A 14777-nucleotide genomic window follows, 5' to 3' on the forward strand; every position below is an offset into this window, starting at 1 on the left:
ATAGTATGCCTGGAATCAAACATTGATGTGATAGCTATGTGTATTGTAGCCATTTTCAGCGATAGTGTTAGGACCTGCAGAACAGTGGGGTCCGTTGAAGGGGGCTGCAGGCTTAAATGCATTAATCAATTCATGAACCAAATCTCCACTATTTATTATCAGTTAATTTAGTGTGTGCAGAGCCCCTACAATGTATGTTTAAACAATGTGGTCACAAGCCATAGGGCACCCCAAAACTAGGAAAGGTGAGTGTCGATGTAAAGTGTGTGTATATATATATATATATATATATATATATATATATATATATATAAAGAGAGAGAGAGAGAGGACTCAAATATTTCAAAACTCAGCCACAGAAGCAATATCGATGGCTTTCAAATGAATGATTTAAACTCGCAAGGGAGCAGAGGTGCCCCCTTAGGAGCAAGAGCCCAGCGGCAGATGACTCCATTGCTTCCCAGAATTCTGCCTCTGCCTAATCACGTTGTGTGTGATACAGTGAAGCTATTACCCTTCTCTTGCACAAATAGGATAACACAAATCAAGACAATATAGAAGGATAGATAACCCAAAGGGCAAATTTAAATTGTCCTGATCAAATTCTGAAAACAAATATATTACTCAACATACAAACCCCCTTTAAAAAGTGAGTTACAATCTTCTTAACACATCAAGTACTTCATAAAACCCCAATTTCAATATAACCACTCCATTTTTAAACCTTAACGTTACTGGTGGCCTTACTAACTTTGTTTTCTTCTATCAACCTTAAACTTTTACTCCACATAAATTATAAATCAATAATCCTAATCCCATTCGCTTCAATGTCACTCACTCTCAGGGCCAGACTGGCCATCTGGCCCTTCTGGCAAATGCCAGAAGGGCCGATGGCCTGTGGACCGATTTTGTGCGCTGAGCCCGCTGCCTCAAGTCCTGGGCAGCTGGGCTTCATTCACTGTGCGCCGTGCCGAAACGCCCCCGCGTCATTAGCATATTAATGCCATGACGCCTGAGCCCGCCCCGCCCCTCCCTGGCTGCTGAGATAGCAGGGAAACAGCGTGCAGGGACTCGGAGACAGGGCAGAGTGCAGAGAGACACGGCAGCGTGCAGGGAGGGGGCAGAGCGGCTGTCAATGTGTGCACAGAGCCCTGAGAGGCTGCGATTCAGATAACCAGCAGCAGTAGGGTGGGGGTAGGTGAGGAGATTGCTGAGCATCGACAAGTGTTTGCAGATCACTACAGAAATTTGCAGAGAACTCTGCTGTCCTTGCTCAGCAGCCCCTTAGAGGATCCCCTGCTGTGCATCTACATGTGAGAGGAGTGAAGCTGCCTGCTTCTATTAGCAGCCGCAGAATGTACAGTATGCCAGCCCAAACACAGATAAAAGAACAGTTCAGTAAGTTGGAGGAGCCCCCCTGCCCCTGCTTACTGCCCCAACAGGAGGCTGGCACCCTGCACAGGTAATCTCACTCTATCCTACTATTGTACATAGTTGTGCTGCTGATGAGAAGGCTATACACGACACCATGTATGCTTCAGCAAAGGTTCAAAGTAGAGTATACATACAGTATTAAGACCAGCTCCTTATAGTGTAATTGGGTGCAGCAGCATACAGGAGTGCAGAGTAGGACCTTTTACAGGATACATACATGTAACAGCATTGGGGATGCCTACAGTCAATAGACCAACCCTGGCATACCGATGCAGAAAATACCCACTGGGGCTCCATAAGGGTTCTAACCCTCTCCCCTACCCCCCACCTCACCGTACTCAAGGCTGATCCTAACCCTCCCCACTAGTGCCTACCACTAACCATAGATTCTATCTATCTGTCTCGATTTTCCCAGGACAGTCATGATTTTTTGTGCCACGTTCCACTGACCTAAACCTAACCCGCCTCCCCACAGCCTAACTCTAACCTTCCCATCCCTGCTGCCTAAGTCTAAGTAACCCACTAGTGCCTAAACCTAACCCACTTCCTATACTTACAGCGATCCCTCCATTCCCTCTGGCAGCCCCGCACACAAGGAAACAGCATCCGTGATTGATACCATGGGGGAAGGGGCACCTCTGTATATTTTCACTCCGGGCGTCTGGTATGAACTTACGCCTCTGGTGTAATGGGCATAGCAGTGTTTTCCATAATGTGTAATGGGCATAACCTATAATGTGTAATGGGCATAACGGTGTGTTCAATAATGTGTAATGGGCATAACGGTGTGTTCCATAATGTGTAATGGGCATAATGGTGTGTTCCATAATGTGTAATGGGCATAACCTATAATGTGTAATGGGCATAATGGTGTGTCCCATAATGTGTAATGGGCATAACGGTGTGTTCCATAATGTGTAATGGGCATAACGGTGTGTCCCATAATGTGTAATGGGCATAATGGTGTGTTCCATAATGTGTAATGGGCATAACCTATAATGTGTAATGGGCATAACGGTGTGTTCCATAATGTGCAATGGGCATAACGGTGTGTTCCATAATGTGTAATGGGCATAACGGTGTGTCCCATAATGTGTAATGGGCATAATGGTGTGTTCCATAATGTGTAATGGGCATAACCTATAATGTGTAATGGGCATAACGGTGTGTTCCATAATGTGTAATGGGCATAACCTATAATGTGTAATGGGCATAACGGTGTGTCCATAATGTGTAATGGGCATAACGGTGTGTTCCATAATGTGTAATGGGCATTACGGTGTGCTCTATAATGTGTAATGGGCATAACGGTGTGTTCCATAATGTGTAATGGGCATTACGATGTGTTCTATAATGTGTAATGGGCATAACGGTGTGTTCCATAATGTGTAATGCCTCCTTTTTGTGATGCCATGCCCCCTTTTCACCGCGAGGCTTAGCCGCGCAAGGTTTCCGCCTGCTGCAGGTGGGCCTGTGTGCTCAAAATGCCAAGGCTGATTTCTGGTCCCAGTCCGGCCCTGCTCACTCTCTAATAATAACTTTTAAATAGTTATTGATTTAGTCTTCAGATAACTGTGAATAATAAAAATAGTCCTGAACATGCATGAACCATTGGACCTAGGTCTTTAAGAAACTAGAATACATAGAACTATCATGAAACTGTTTTGCTGAGTAATACATTCTGACTCGCCCAAATCACACAAAACCAAATCTACAGTACTAGATCATTTATTTGCAGTGTATTTAGTTGATACGGTCTCCCAAATGTAGTGTTTTTCACTTTTTTGGCAATCATAGGCCCTTATTCTGGTTCACTCACAAAGGCAAATTCCTTCTCAAATGGACAAAACCATGTGCACTGCAGGGGGGGGCAGATGCAACTTGTGCAGAGAGAATTAGATTTGGATGAGTTATTTTGTTTCTGTGCAGGGAAAATACTGTCTGCTTTATTTTTACACTGCAATATAGATCTCACTGTGATTTAAAACCCCACCCAAATCTAACTCCCTCTGCACAAGTTACATCTGCCCCCCCCCCTGCAGTGCACATGGTTTTGACTATTTGAGAAGGAATTTGCCTATGCAAGTGAACCAGAATAAGGGCCAATGTAATCTGTCTCACCGCTGTTATGTACAGTATATCTGCCACAGAATATCTGATATGAATCCTGTCCACAAAGTATTTTTGGACACACTGGTGCACTACTGCGTTCATATAACTGCTACAATGTTAAAATTGTCACTGTTGCTGCAGTGTGGTTTTATTTAGCACTCATTGTAGACAAACTCATAACTGCTTTGCACAGTTGGCAAAGCATTTATACTACAGACACTGTCTATGAGTTATGCGGCATCGATGGGCTTAGCCTTTAAAGTCAGGTGTGTCATACACTTAATTTTATGCCTCAGCTGTGCCTCTGACCTACTTTTTTCTCTTATGTAAGCAAAAAGAGTCTACCCAGCTTCCAGATGAGAATAGTAATCAATTGGTTCAAACCTGTGAGCTCCTCTGAAGAATAACCTCAGGAAGCATTAAAAGGTCGAAGGATTCCCTTGGCTAGATTACACTGACCCCATTGATTGTTTCTGGTAACACAGCCACAGTTCCACATTCAGGCTATAGAATTTGCTGACAAACATTTTATCTTACAGCAGCTGATTGTGGCGACTCTCTTCCTCAGTTACTAATGTGGGACTGCTGACAGAACTAACTGACATGAACTCTGCTGAACTGAACTATACAGAATTGAATTTTGTACACCTCGGTAGGTTCTCTTATAGATCAAACCGCCTAGAAACCCTGCTCAGAACATGTACCATCTAAAGAGTCTTCTACCCACAGCAAGAGCGGTACACAGACTCCCCAGCAAAGACTCCTGATGCCAGTGTCAACCCTTCCTTTGCCACTAGTAGACTATACTATACAATAGGGTTACCATAGTATGGGGCAGAAGGCAATATTAGTAAATAAGGGAGGTCATAAATGGAAACAGCAGGATATAGCAAGGATGAAGGTATGGTGAGGTGACTAATGTTCAGATAGCTGTGGACCAGACTTAGCAGGCAACACTTGAAGAATACATTTAGTTTGATAAAAAGATACAGGTCTATCAAGTGTCATCTTTTAAAGATTCCATTTGTTTTTATCTAGATACAGGCGAAACAAAACTCCCAACTGCCAATTTAACATCACAGGGGAAAAAATATAAAATTATTATTTAACGAGCACAATAATGTTATTGGATAAACTTCCTGAATCTAGAAACCTGACATGTTCCTCTACTAATTGTAGCTAGCTAAACCAATTCTATCAAGAATGGCAACGGACCAATTTTTCTTCTATTTGTGAAATTGCCATCAGTGCCTGGTAAGGAATAATATAGATGAAACCATTCCATTATTACAGTGACACTATCATGCTTCCATTCACAAGTCATGACCTCTTGTTGCCATCTGTATGGTGCTTTGTATGACCACTTTCATTTTAAAGGCTAATGACGGGTAAACAAAGGACCAAGATATTGACGGAACTGCCATCGTACTGGCAGAGTGGTTGATTCAGGGAAGCATATTATACACTTAATGAATGGATGCTTGATATGTCGGCCCTGTTGGGGAGGGCAATTGAATATGTACACCCAGGAAGATGCGACGATATAACTATATATATATATAAACTGGATGAAAGAAAGGCAGGCACTCCGAGGTCTGGATAAACAAGTGTATTCAACTGTGGAACAAACCAACCAACGTTTCGGGGCTGCGCCCCTTTGTCAAGGTGTAGGTTTGTCAACCTACACCTTGACAAAGGGGCGCAGCCCTGAAACATTGGTTGGTTTGTTCCACAGTTCAATACACTTGTTTCAAAAACACGAGAATAATCCAACTTGCGCTATATTATATTTATTATTATAAAGCAGGTGCTCCCGGAAGTGCAGTATAATGTCACTTCCGCCTTCCGCAATCCTCTGTGTGTCAAATCGGGCATTGGATACACTATTCAAGTGTCCCGATGAGATTACCTTAATATCAGCTGGCCATTACGTGTAGTATCTTCTATTCTTTGCCGTGAGACTCCTCACTATAATCGGGGATAGACGGAGCGCGCACCCGGAAGTGTCTAGCGTCACATCCGTCATTCAGGTGTTACACTAATAATGGTCCCTTGGTTTGGGAAAAGAAACCAAATGTGCCATGTTGCTAGAGGGCAAATCTACATGTTCCTGATTAAGGTGCCATATTTGTAATGGGCTAGAATAGAATAAATGCCATAAATACCCGGGTATTTATGGCATTTATTCTATTCTAGCCCATTACATATATGATTACATATTCCATCATTGTCCCATGGGATATTAATATATTATTATTCTTTCTCCCTCTCTCCATATACCATTATCGAGTGTGGGAGAAGAATCGGATTTAACAAAGGAGACTGACGGAACCATCCTTATAGCGCAAGTGGGATTATTCTCGTGTTTTTGGAATTTGTTGTTGGTGGTTGGGTGACCACTATTATAGACCCCTGCTGCTCATAAGTACACAGCGCCTTGGTGGAACATTTTTGTTTTTTTCTGTATCAATACACTTGTTTATCCAGACCTCGGAGTGCCTGCCTTTCTTTCATACAGTATCTGCATCCCCAGGAGGGGCACCGGGGCAATTGCCAAATAGAGTGAGTGCCGGACCACATTGTCACTATATGCAGTATATATATATATATATATATATATATATATATATATATAGATAGATAACAGTATATATATATATATTATTAGCTATGCTGCACAGCAAACACTTAGGGGGAAATTTACTAAAGGAAATTTGTAAAAAATAGGTGTATTTGTATCCAGAAATACACTTATTTTTGACATTTACTATTCCGAAAATACGGCAATTCGTATTCGTATTGATAGCACATCAATACGACTACGAATTGCCGTATTTTTGATATAGTAAATGTAAAAAATAAGTGTATTTCTGGATACAAATACACCTATTTTTTTTTACAAATTTCCTTTAGTAAATTTCCCCCAATATGTCTGGGAACTACATCATTTGTGGATAGATCATTTGCATACACACAATGACCTTCTAGTTATACAGTATATCAAACATTCCATGGTAGTAGTATCCAGCTTAACTGAAATTAATATGTACAAGTCAACACAAAGAAGTACATTTAAAAAAAAAAATAATAAACAATAGTTTGTCTAACTCTTATATATAACTTAGCATTTCCATTACTTTCATTAACCCTCTCAAACTCTCAGATTGATCACAGCTGGGTGAGATGGTGGTGCCAGCATAGGCGAATCTAGGGGGTGGTCCGGGGGTGCACAGGACCACCCATTAGCCCATTTTGTAGCTGATGGATGGGGCTTTCCAACGAGCCCAGCCCCGTGTCTCTAGCCCCCTGGGAACCAAAGATATACGGCCAGGCAAAGCTGGAACGTTTTCCCTATAGGATAACATGGGACCCGCTAATTCCGACCCCCACCCAGTTCAATGGCTGCCAGTTCCCCCTTCGGCATCATTGAAGCTCGAGGTTGATCTCAGTCGAAACCAAAACGCTGGGCCTTCAATCTGATACCAGGCTGGATCCATATGGGTTAATTGGTTCCAGGGATATTGAAGTTATACCGTTTTTTTTTTTTTTTTTCATTTCTTAAATGTCATTTCATGACTGTTTATGTTCTTTGAGGGCAGATTTCTCAGTTTCACGGGACCAAAATCATTCTAAGCCAACTCAAAAGTTCTTCAATATGATATTACTCATGTAAATGGGTCAGTTGGTTCTGAAGATATAGCTGGTTGGTTAAAGGGGGGTAGGGTGAGGGGAGTGGTTGTCTCTCCCCCTCACACCAGAAAATGCAGGGACTAGGCTGGTGTATAAGGGGTCAGCCTGGGAATGTCCCTGCATGACCATATTCCCGGGTAAATCCCTGCATTTTCTGTTGTGAAAGGGGTATTATTTTAAACAGCCATGACCTGCAGTGCTCAGAATACAGCCGGGCAGCCCCCTGCTCTCTGTCAATGACTGTCACCCCTGCAGCTTCCGCTCCAATTCTTCATGCCGCTTTTACCTCAGCCCGACCCCCTTTAATCATGTGATGCCGGCGCCCGGCGTGCTCCCCCGACGTCACGCACAACAACAGCGTGCACAATATTTAAAATGTCCACTCGGCTAGAGGGGACACCAGGAGGGGAGTGGGAGCGTGCTCTGCGCTGCATTCTGCTCCTCTCTCCATAGAAGCAGCTGCACCGCTCTCCATCTCTCCCTGCAGCAGCAGCAGCGAAGGCTCATATAAAGATTTACAGTAAGTGGCACTTTTGGGGGCATTGCTTAAGGGACGCTACAAGTGGCGGTATGTGGGGGCATTATGCATAATGTGTCGCTTAATGTGTAAAGGGCATTACGGTGTGTAGCATCATGTGTAAGTGGCATTATGTGTGCAGCATCATGTGTAATGGGTACTATGGTGTGCGGCATCATGTGTAATGGGTACTATGGTGTGCGGCATCATGTGTAATGGGTACTATGGTATGCGGCATCATGTGTAATGGGTACTATGGTGCCATCAAGCAAGAACCCCCTAGCAATGAGCACGTAGGTAAGAAACACTTATGTGGCTAATATGTAATGGGCATTACGGTTTGTTATATAGTACGTAATGGGCATCATGATGTGTGGCGCAATGTGTAATGGGCATTAAGGTGTGTGGCCTTATGTGTAATTGGCATTACGGTGTGTGGCTTTATGTGTAATGGGTATTACGGAGTTTGCTAAAATGTGTAATGGGCATTACTGTGTATGGTCTAAAGTGTAATACCACACCCCTTTTTGTGATGCCACGCCTCCTTCCCATGAGGCCATGCCCCTTTTTGGCGCGCGGCTTAGCCGCGCAAAGTTCCCCCAGCTGTTGTGTCTAGATCTGGGACCACCCATTACCATAATTCTAGATTCGCCTATGGGTGCCAGTAATTACTGACAGGGAGCAGTGCTCATAAAACTGGGCACACAGTCTGGCGATTCCAAGAAGCATGTCTGCTTAAGCAGAGTTTTCAGAAACATTCTCTGCAACTGGATTTAGGTACATCACTTTAGTGTTATGGAATTTTTCAGAAATAATGCAATAGAACATACCGCCTTCGCCCGATCCAGATGCAATATCTAAGAGACAAAACAGAGAAAGAAAATATAAATGAAACAGCATTTTTCATTTTGCTTATTACAAGATTTATTTGGCACATTATATTTTTTGGCATTTATATTGGTTCATATTTCTGGTGTAAGCAGCATGTGATACAATTTAGAGACACAACTAACCTTAAAAAAAAAAGATGACAAATGAACTGCACAGGAACAAACATGGGGCTTGATTCAGCTTTGTTAGCAAAGCAAAAAAAGTACACAGATAGGCAAAACCATGTTGCACTGCAGGTGGGGCTGATGTAACATGTGCAGAGAGATTTGGGTGGGTTATACCTTTATGTGCAGGGTAAACACTGTTTTTTTTTATTTTTACATACCTCCCTAAATGACTCTCTCCAGGAGGGACACAATGCTCTGTTTCTGGACTTCCCTCATTTATGATTACCATCACTTGTGGTGAACCACCTTTCTTATCAATTAACTTGTTTAAAATAGGTGATGGTAATCATAAATGAAGAGGGAAGTCCAGGAACAGAGCATGGTGTCCCTCCTGGAGGGGGTCAATTTGGGAGGTATGTTTTTTTATACTGCAATTTAAATTTTAGATAGAACACACCCCACCCAAATTTAAATCTATCTGAACCTATTACATCTGCCCACCTGCAGTGCAAAAGGGATTTACATAGTTGTGTGCTTTTTGGTATGCTTACAAAGCTGAATTAGGCCCACGGGCAAGATGTACACATCAGCATACATGACCCATTTAGGTACAAAATGCTCTGCTCCTGGCCGTCCCTCTTCATGTATGATTGCCATCCCTGTGTTGAACTAGTTCATTGATATTAAGGATGTTTTAACACAGGTGACGTCAATCAAACATTAAGAGGGTAGTCCAGGAGCAGTGCATTATGTACCTAATGTAATGGGTATGCTTCAGTACTATACATGGATGTCACATATGAGCAGCTTTATTATGGTTATGGTATATTAGATCTTCAATGTCTAGGTCTACAGTCATGAGGTTGACTCACCAAGCTTCGGGCACACTATTATACTCTCCTACCACACCATAGTGGATGGTAGGGTATGAAATACTGACTGTTGACATGTCGACATGTCAGCTCAATTTTTTTTTATTAAAAACTCACGTCAGCCTTTTTCATGTCCACCTTTTGACCCTATCGACCTTTTGACCCTGTCAGCCTTTTCTGACTGTCAACCCTTTGACCATGTCGATCATGTTGACCTTTTGACCGTCGACCAATAGTGTTAATACAGAGGTTAAATGTAGTATTTAGATGTAAACAGAGAGAACGGTGTGTTTTCAAAAGACAACAGAGAAAAGTGCAATCTATTTTTTTTATTTTTTTCCATTTTTGTTCATATTGTCTGCAACCAATTCCATTATTATTGTCCAACATGCACACCCAGGAGGGTGAATCCAGATACACACACTGTTGACAATCCGGAGTCTGGTCTGTGCGTTAGAACTCCATACTGCAGCGCACACCACCGTACTGTAGCGCTCCCTTCTGACTCTGCTGCAACTGCCTCACCCTCTGATACTCAGTGCTGCCCTCTGCCATTGCTACAGGCAGCAACCATGCCACATACAAACCAAAGTTCCCTCCATTCCCATAGTATGGGCGTGGCCATCTTGGATTCAGTAACATGATCGTTTACAGCCAATCACAGACTTCCTGTTTCTGACATCACAGTCTCTCCTAGTGCAGCTCTCCTATAAGTATTAAGTAAAACGGGTTGATACCTGGGAAGTCCCCAGTACATTGATGTTTCCAGAGTAAGCTGCATGTATCCACAGCTCCAGTGAGATCCTGCTGTCTCGGTGTGCACTCAGCATCCTGCTGCACGGTCTGGCTTCCTCCAGTGTCCCTGGAGGCTCCTCCCAGTTTCAGCGTAGTTCTGCTTTTGCTTTCTTCAAAAGTCATTTGTCCACTCCTCATCCATCGATTGTCACCAATGACTGTCTTCAATGATAGTCATTATTGATTGTCATCATTGATAGTAATCATCGATTGTCACTATCAACTGTCTTCATTGATAGTCATCATATATTGTCATCATTGACTGTCACCAACGATAGTCATCATCATCAATTACCATCATCGATTGTTATCATTGACTATTCAAACATCAATTGCAAACATCGATCCCTACTATAGACCACTAGCTTCAAAGGCATTGCTCCATTGCACCGCTCATCGTGCCCTATCATCGATTTAATTGATTATCTGCTATTGTTTGCATCTTCTAATTTTAAAGTTTATTACTGTTCTTCTATACATTTACCTCCTCAAGAACCATCCCTTCCGAGTCATCTTCAGAGAGTTCATGCTTGACCACCATCAATATTCAGCATTGGTACCCATCATCACCAGGTGTACCCCACTCAGTGCCTGTGTCTTTCTTCCAAGATAATCAGCTCTTCTTCATCCGCCGATGGTCATCCTCAGACATCAGTGACGACATCCATCCTTCAGTTTCCACTGATTCCTGCTCCTACTGGTATCATTCCGGCCAGAGACTCCACTTTAATAATATCAGAGCCACTCCTTCAGCTCCTGCTGATTCCATTCCCTACCGGTTCCAATCCGGCCAGAGACTTTATTCGGGTAAATAAATACTTGTTTCATTCATCAAAGTCCAAGACCTTTTTAACAGTAATTGCCATTGTCTAAGTTACTGTTCAATAAATAACAAATTGATTTTATTCCTGTTTCCTCCATCATTGGTCACACCTTTAGGCTCTGGACTCTGGACCTGAGGTTATCCACATATGTGGACAAAGCTCCTAAGGGAGCCCATCTTCAAATTCACAACAAGAGACACCCCAGGTGTGACATCTAATTAGAGGTCAAGTCAGAATTAAGCCTAATATACTGTATATAGTGGAAGAAGCACATTGATCAACCTGATTTAGTTACTGAGAAAGTTTTTAATTCTACTTTGCAATATTTTTTTAAAGTTATTATAACAAAATATTATATAATAATCGAATACACTCAAATCTAATAAATGCTATGAGACAATAACTTTACTTAAAGTTTATTTTGCATTATTAAAATGTGTTTTGCTATGCAGACATGCTTGTTTGTTTTTAATTAATATTAACTGGATTAAAAGTTGCAATTCTTGCTACATTCAAAGTAGGTTTATGCTATAAATGTCTTCTATATTACATGTATTTATATACTGTAATAGTACATACTGTATATCTTAATCCATAAATCTGTGTTGCTAATTTTAAAATAACATGTTATTGAAAAATTTGGGAAAAGGTTAATTGTATATTTATCTGTTTTATGATGCCTGAAATTTAAAATGGCAAGAAACAACCTTGAAGATAATTAACAAAAGTTATACTATTTATGAACAGATCATTTCCAGAATGTATCCATTTGCTACTTCCCTTATTATGCATTGTGTATTTTGATTTATTTAAAGACATACAGTATTATGATTGTTATGTGTACCCGTGGATGTTTTTACCCAATAGATGTTTGTCCAACCTTATGTTAAACAAATTTATTGTGCCTGCCGATACGACCTCTCCAGGTACAAATTTCTACAGTTTAACTGTCCTGACTGTAAAAAAAAAATTCCTTCTAAGGGAACAAAATACTCTTTCCTCTAGTCTAAACTCATGACCACGTGTCCTAGAGTCCTTCCTCAAAGCAAAAGGTTGCCTGACAGTTCCTTATATTGGCCTCTGATATATTTGTACATGTTTAGCATGTCTCACCTTAAACATCTTTTTTGTAGTTTAATAATCCCAATTTATTCAATCTGCCGTCATAGCCTAAATTATTCAACCTCTTTATTAGCTTTGTTGCTCTTCTTTGGACTTTTTCCAGTTGTAGGATGTCCTGTTTATAATGCGGGGCGAGAATTGTACTCTGTATTCTAGATAAGATTTTTATTAAGTGTTATACATATTACAATACCATGAACAAAAAATCTTGATGCTCTATTGTGAAATAAGTAAAGGGAGAACAAAGCAAAAATGAGAGAATCTATCATGAAACAGGCAACATTGTGAAAAAATTAACAGGATGTTATAAAAGTTAAATGGAGGAGAAAAAGGAAAGAAAAAGGAATACAAAAAGAGGATGCAAAACAGAAAAAGAGGGAGAGATAGTGATAGGGAAAGAGCAAGAGAAAGTCTTACACCCAAAGAAATAAAGGGAACAAGGACCTACCGCTTAAGGGAAAGGGGAAAAACCTGACATTCATCGTTGTAATGTTTTATAATGTTCAGAATCTTTAAAATTTATCCAAGGGTGCCAAGTAACTGTAAAATTATTCCTTATACCCACCAGGGAGGTAGACAGGTCATCCATGTGGAGGTAATGGTCTGGTCTGGCACACCATTCCGACATGGTAGGAATGACAGAAGTCTCTCAGTGCACCGGTATCAAAGCAGGGAATGAACTGGATATTGGGGCTATTACAGAGTCATGGTGCAAGGAAAATCATGACTGGGACATAACTTTCCCAGTATGGGAGGCCAGGGAAGTTGAGCAGTTGGATGACATACAGTAGTTACACAGCAGTTAAGGCAGAATAAAGATGTGCATCCATCGAGTTCAACCTTGGTTAGTGTATCCATTTGCGACTTCCCTTATTATGCATTGTGTATTTTGATTTATTTAAAGACATATTATGATTGTTATGTGTACCCGTGGATGTTTTTACCCAATAGATGTTTGTCCAACCTTATGTTAAACAAATTTATTGTGCCTGCCGACACGACCTCCCCAGGTAGAAATTTCCACAATTTAACTGTCCTGACTGTAAAAAAAAAAATTCCTTCTAAGGGAACAAAATACTCTTTCCTCTAGTCTAAACTCATGACCACGTGTACTGGAGTCCTTCCTCAAAGCAAAAAGGTTGCCTTACAGTTCCTTATATTGGCCTCTGATATATTTGTACATGTTTAGCATGTCTCCCCTTTTTCTTTTTTCTAATTTAATAATCCCAATTTATTCAATCTGCTGTCATAGCCTAAATTATTCAACCTCTTTATTAGCTTTGGTGCTCTTCTTTGGACTTTTTCCAGTTCTAGGATGTCCTTTTTATAGTGCGGGGCCCAGAATTGTACTCTGTATTCTAGATGCAGTCTAACCAATGCTTTGTAGAGTGGCATAATGACATTTTAGTCCCCAGTCTCAATACCCCTTCTTACACAGGCTAGTATCCCGTTGGCCTTATCTGTTGCTACATGACACTGAGCACTACACCCAAGTTTGTCATCAATTTGGACTCCTAGATCCTTTCCCAGTGGTGAAATAACCAAAGCAACCCCCCTTAGGTTATAACTAGCCCACTGGTCATGTCTCCCAAGATACATAACATTGCATTTATCAACATGGAACCTCACTTTCCAATTTTTTGCCCACTTTTCTTTATTAAGATTGCTATGAAGCATGGAGACATTATTGATTGTTCTAATTACTCTGCTTAGTTTTGTTGAGTATACCCACCCCAATATCGTTAATAAATATGTTAAATAAAAGGGGCCCTAGCACCGACCCCTGTGACACTCCACTTAGAACTGGTATCATACTTGATACTGCACTGTTTACAACCTCTCTCTGTTCTCTTTTCCGCAGTCAGTTTCCTATCCATCTACAAATATTTACCCCTAGTCCTAAATACTCCATTTTATTTATTTATTTTTATGTACAATTTCTTATATAGCGCAACATATTCTGTTGTGCTTTATTTATCAACCTCGTATGTGGCACGGTATTAAAAGCCTTCGCAAAATCCAAGAAGATCACATCTACAGCATTTCTATTGTCTAGGTTGTTGCTGACTTCCTCATAAAAGCTTAATACATTTGTTTGGCATGAGCAATTTTTCACACACCCATGTTGGTTAATACTGATTATACTATGCAATTGTAAATGTTTTTGGATACTATCCCTCAAAATTCCCTCAAATAATTTACCCACTATTGATGTTAAGCTCACAGGTTTATAATTTGATATATTGGTACAACCTCTGCTATTCTCCAGTCCTTAGGCACCTTACCAGATGAAAATAAGTTATCAAAAAAGTAATATAGAGGGTTCCTTCCTTAATTCCGTTAGAACCCTATGATGAATCCTGTCCAGACCTGGAGATTTGTTTGATTTGATTTTGCTTAGCCTCCTTTTTTA

General features: G+C 41.0%; 1 protein-coding gene across 1 annotated transcript in view; it reads right to left on the reverse strand.

Annotated features, from left to right (window-relative positions):
- The window catches only part of TMEFF1 (transmembrane protein with EGF like and two follistatin like domains 1), a 209251-nt gene that overhangs the window by 76385 nt on the left and 118089 nt on the right, over positions 1-14777 (reverse strand). Inside the window, exon 4 of the mRNA XM_083188421.1 lies at positions 8584-8610. Coding sequence (XP_083044547.1) covers positions 8584-8610 — 27 coding nt within the window. The remainder of the gene's footprint in view (positions 1-8583; positions 8611-14777) is intronic.

The sequence above is a fragment of the Crinia signifera genome, chromosome 5 (assembly GCF_055691185.1).
Source record: "Crinia signifera chromosome 5, ASM5569118v1, whole genome shotgun sequence".
NCBI lineage: Eukaryota > Metazoa > Chordata > Amphibia > Anura > Myobatrachidae > Crinia > Crinia signifera.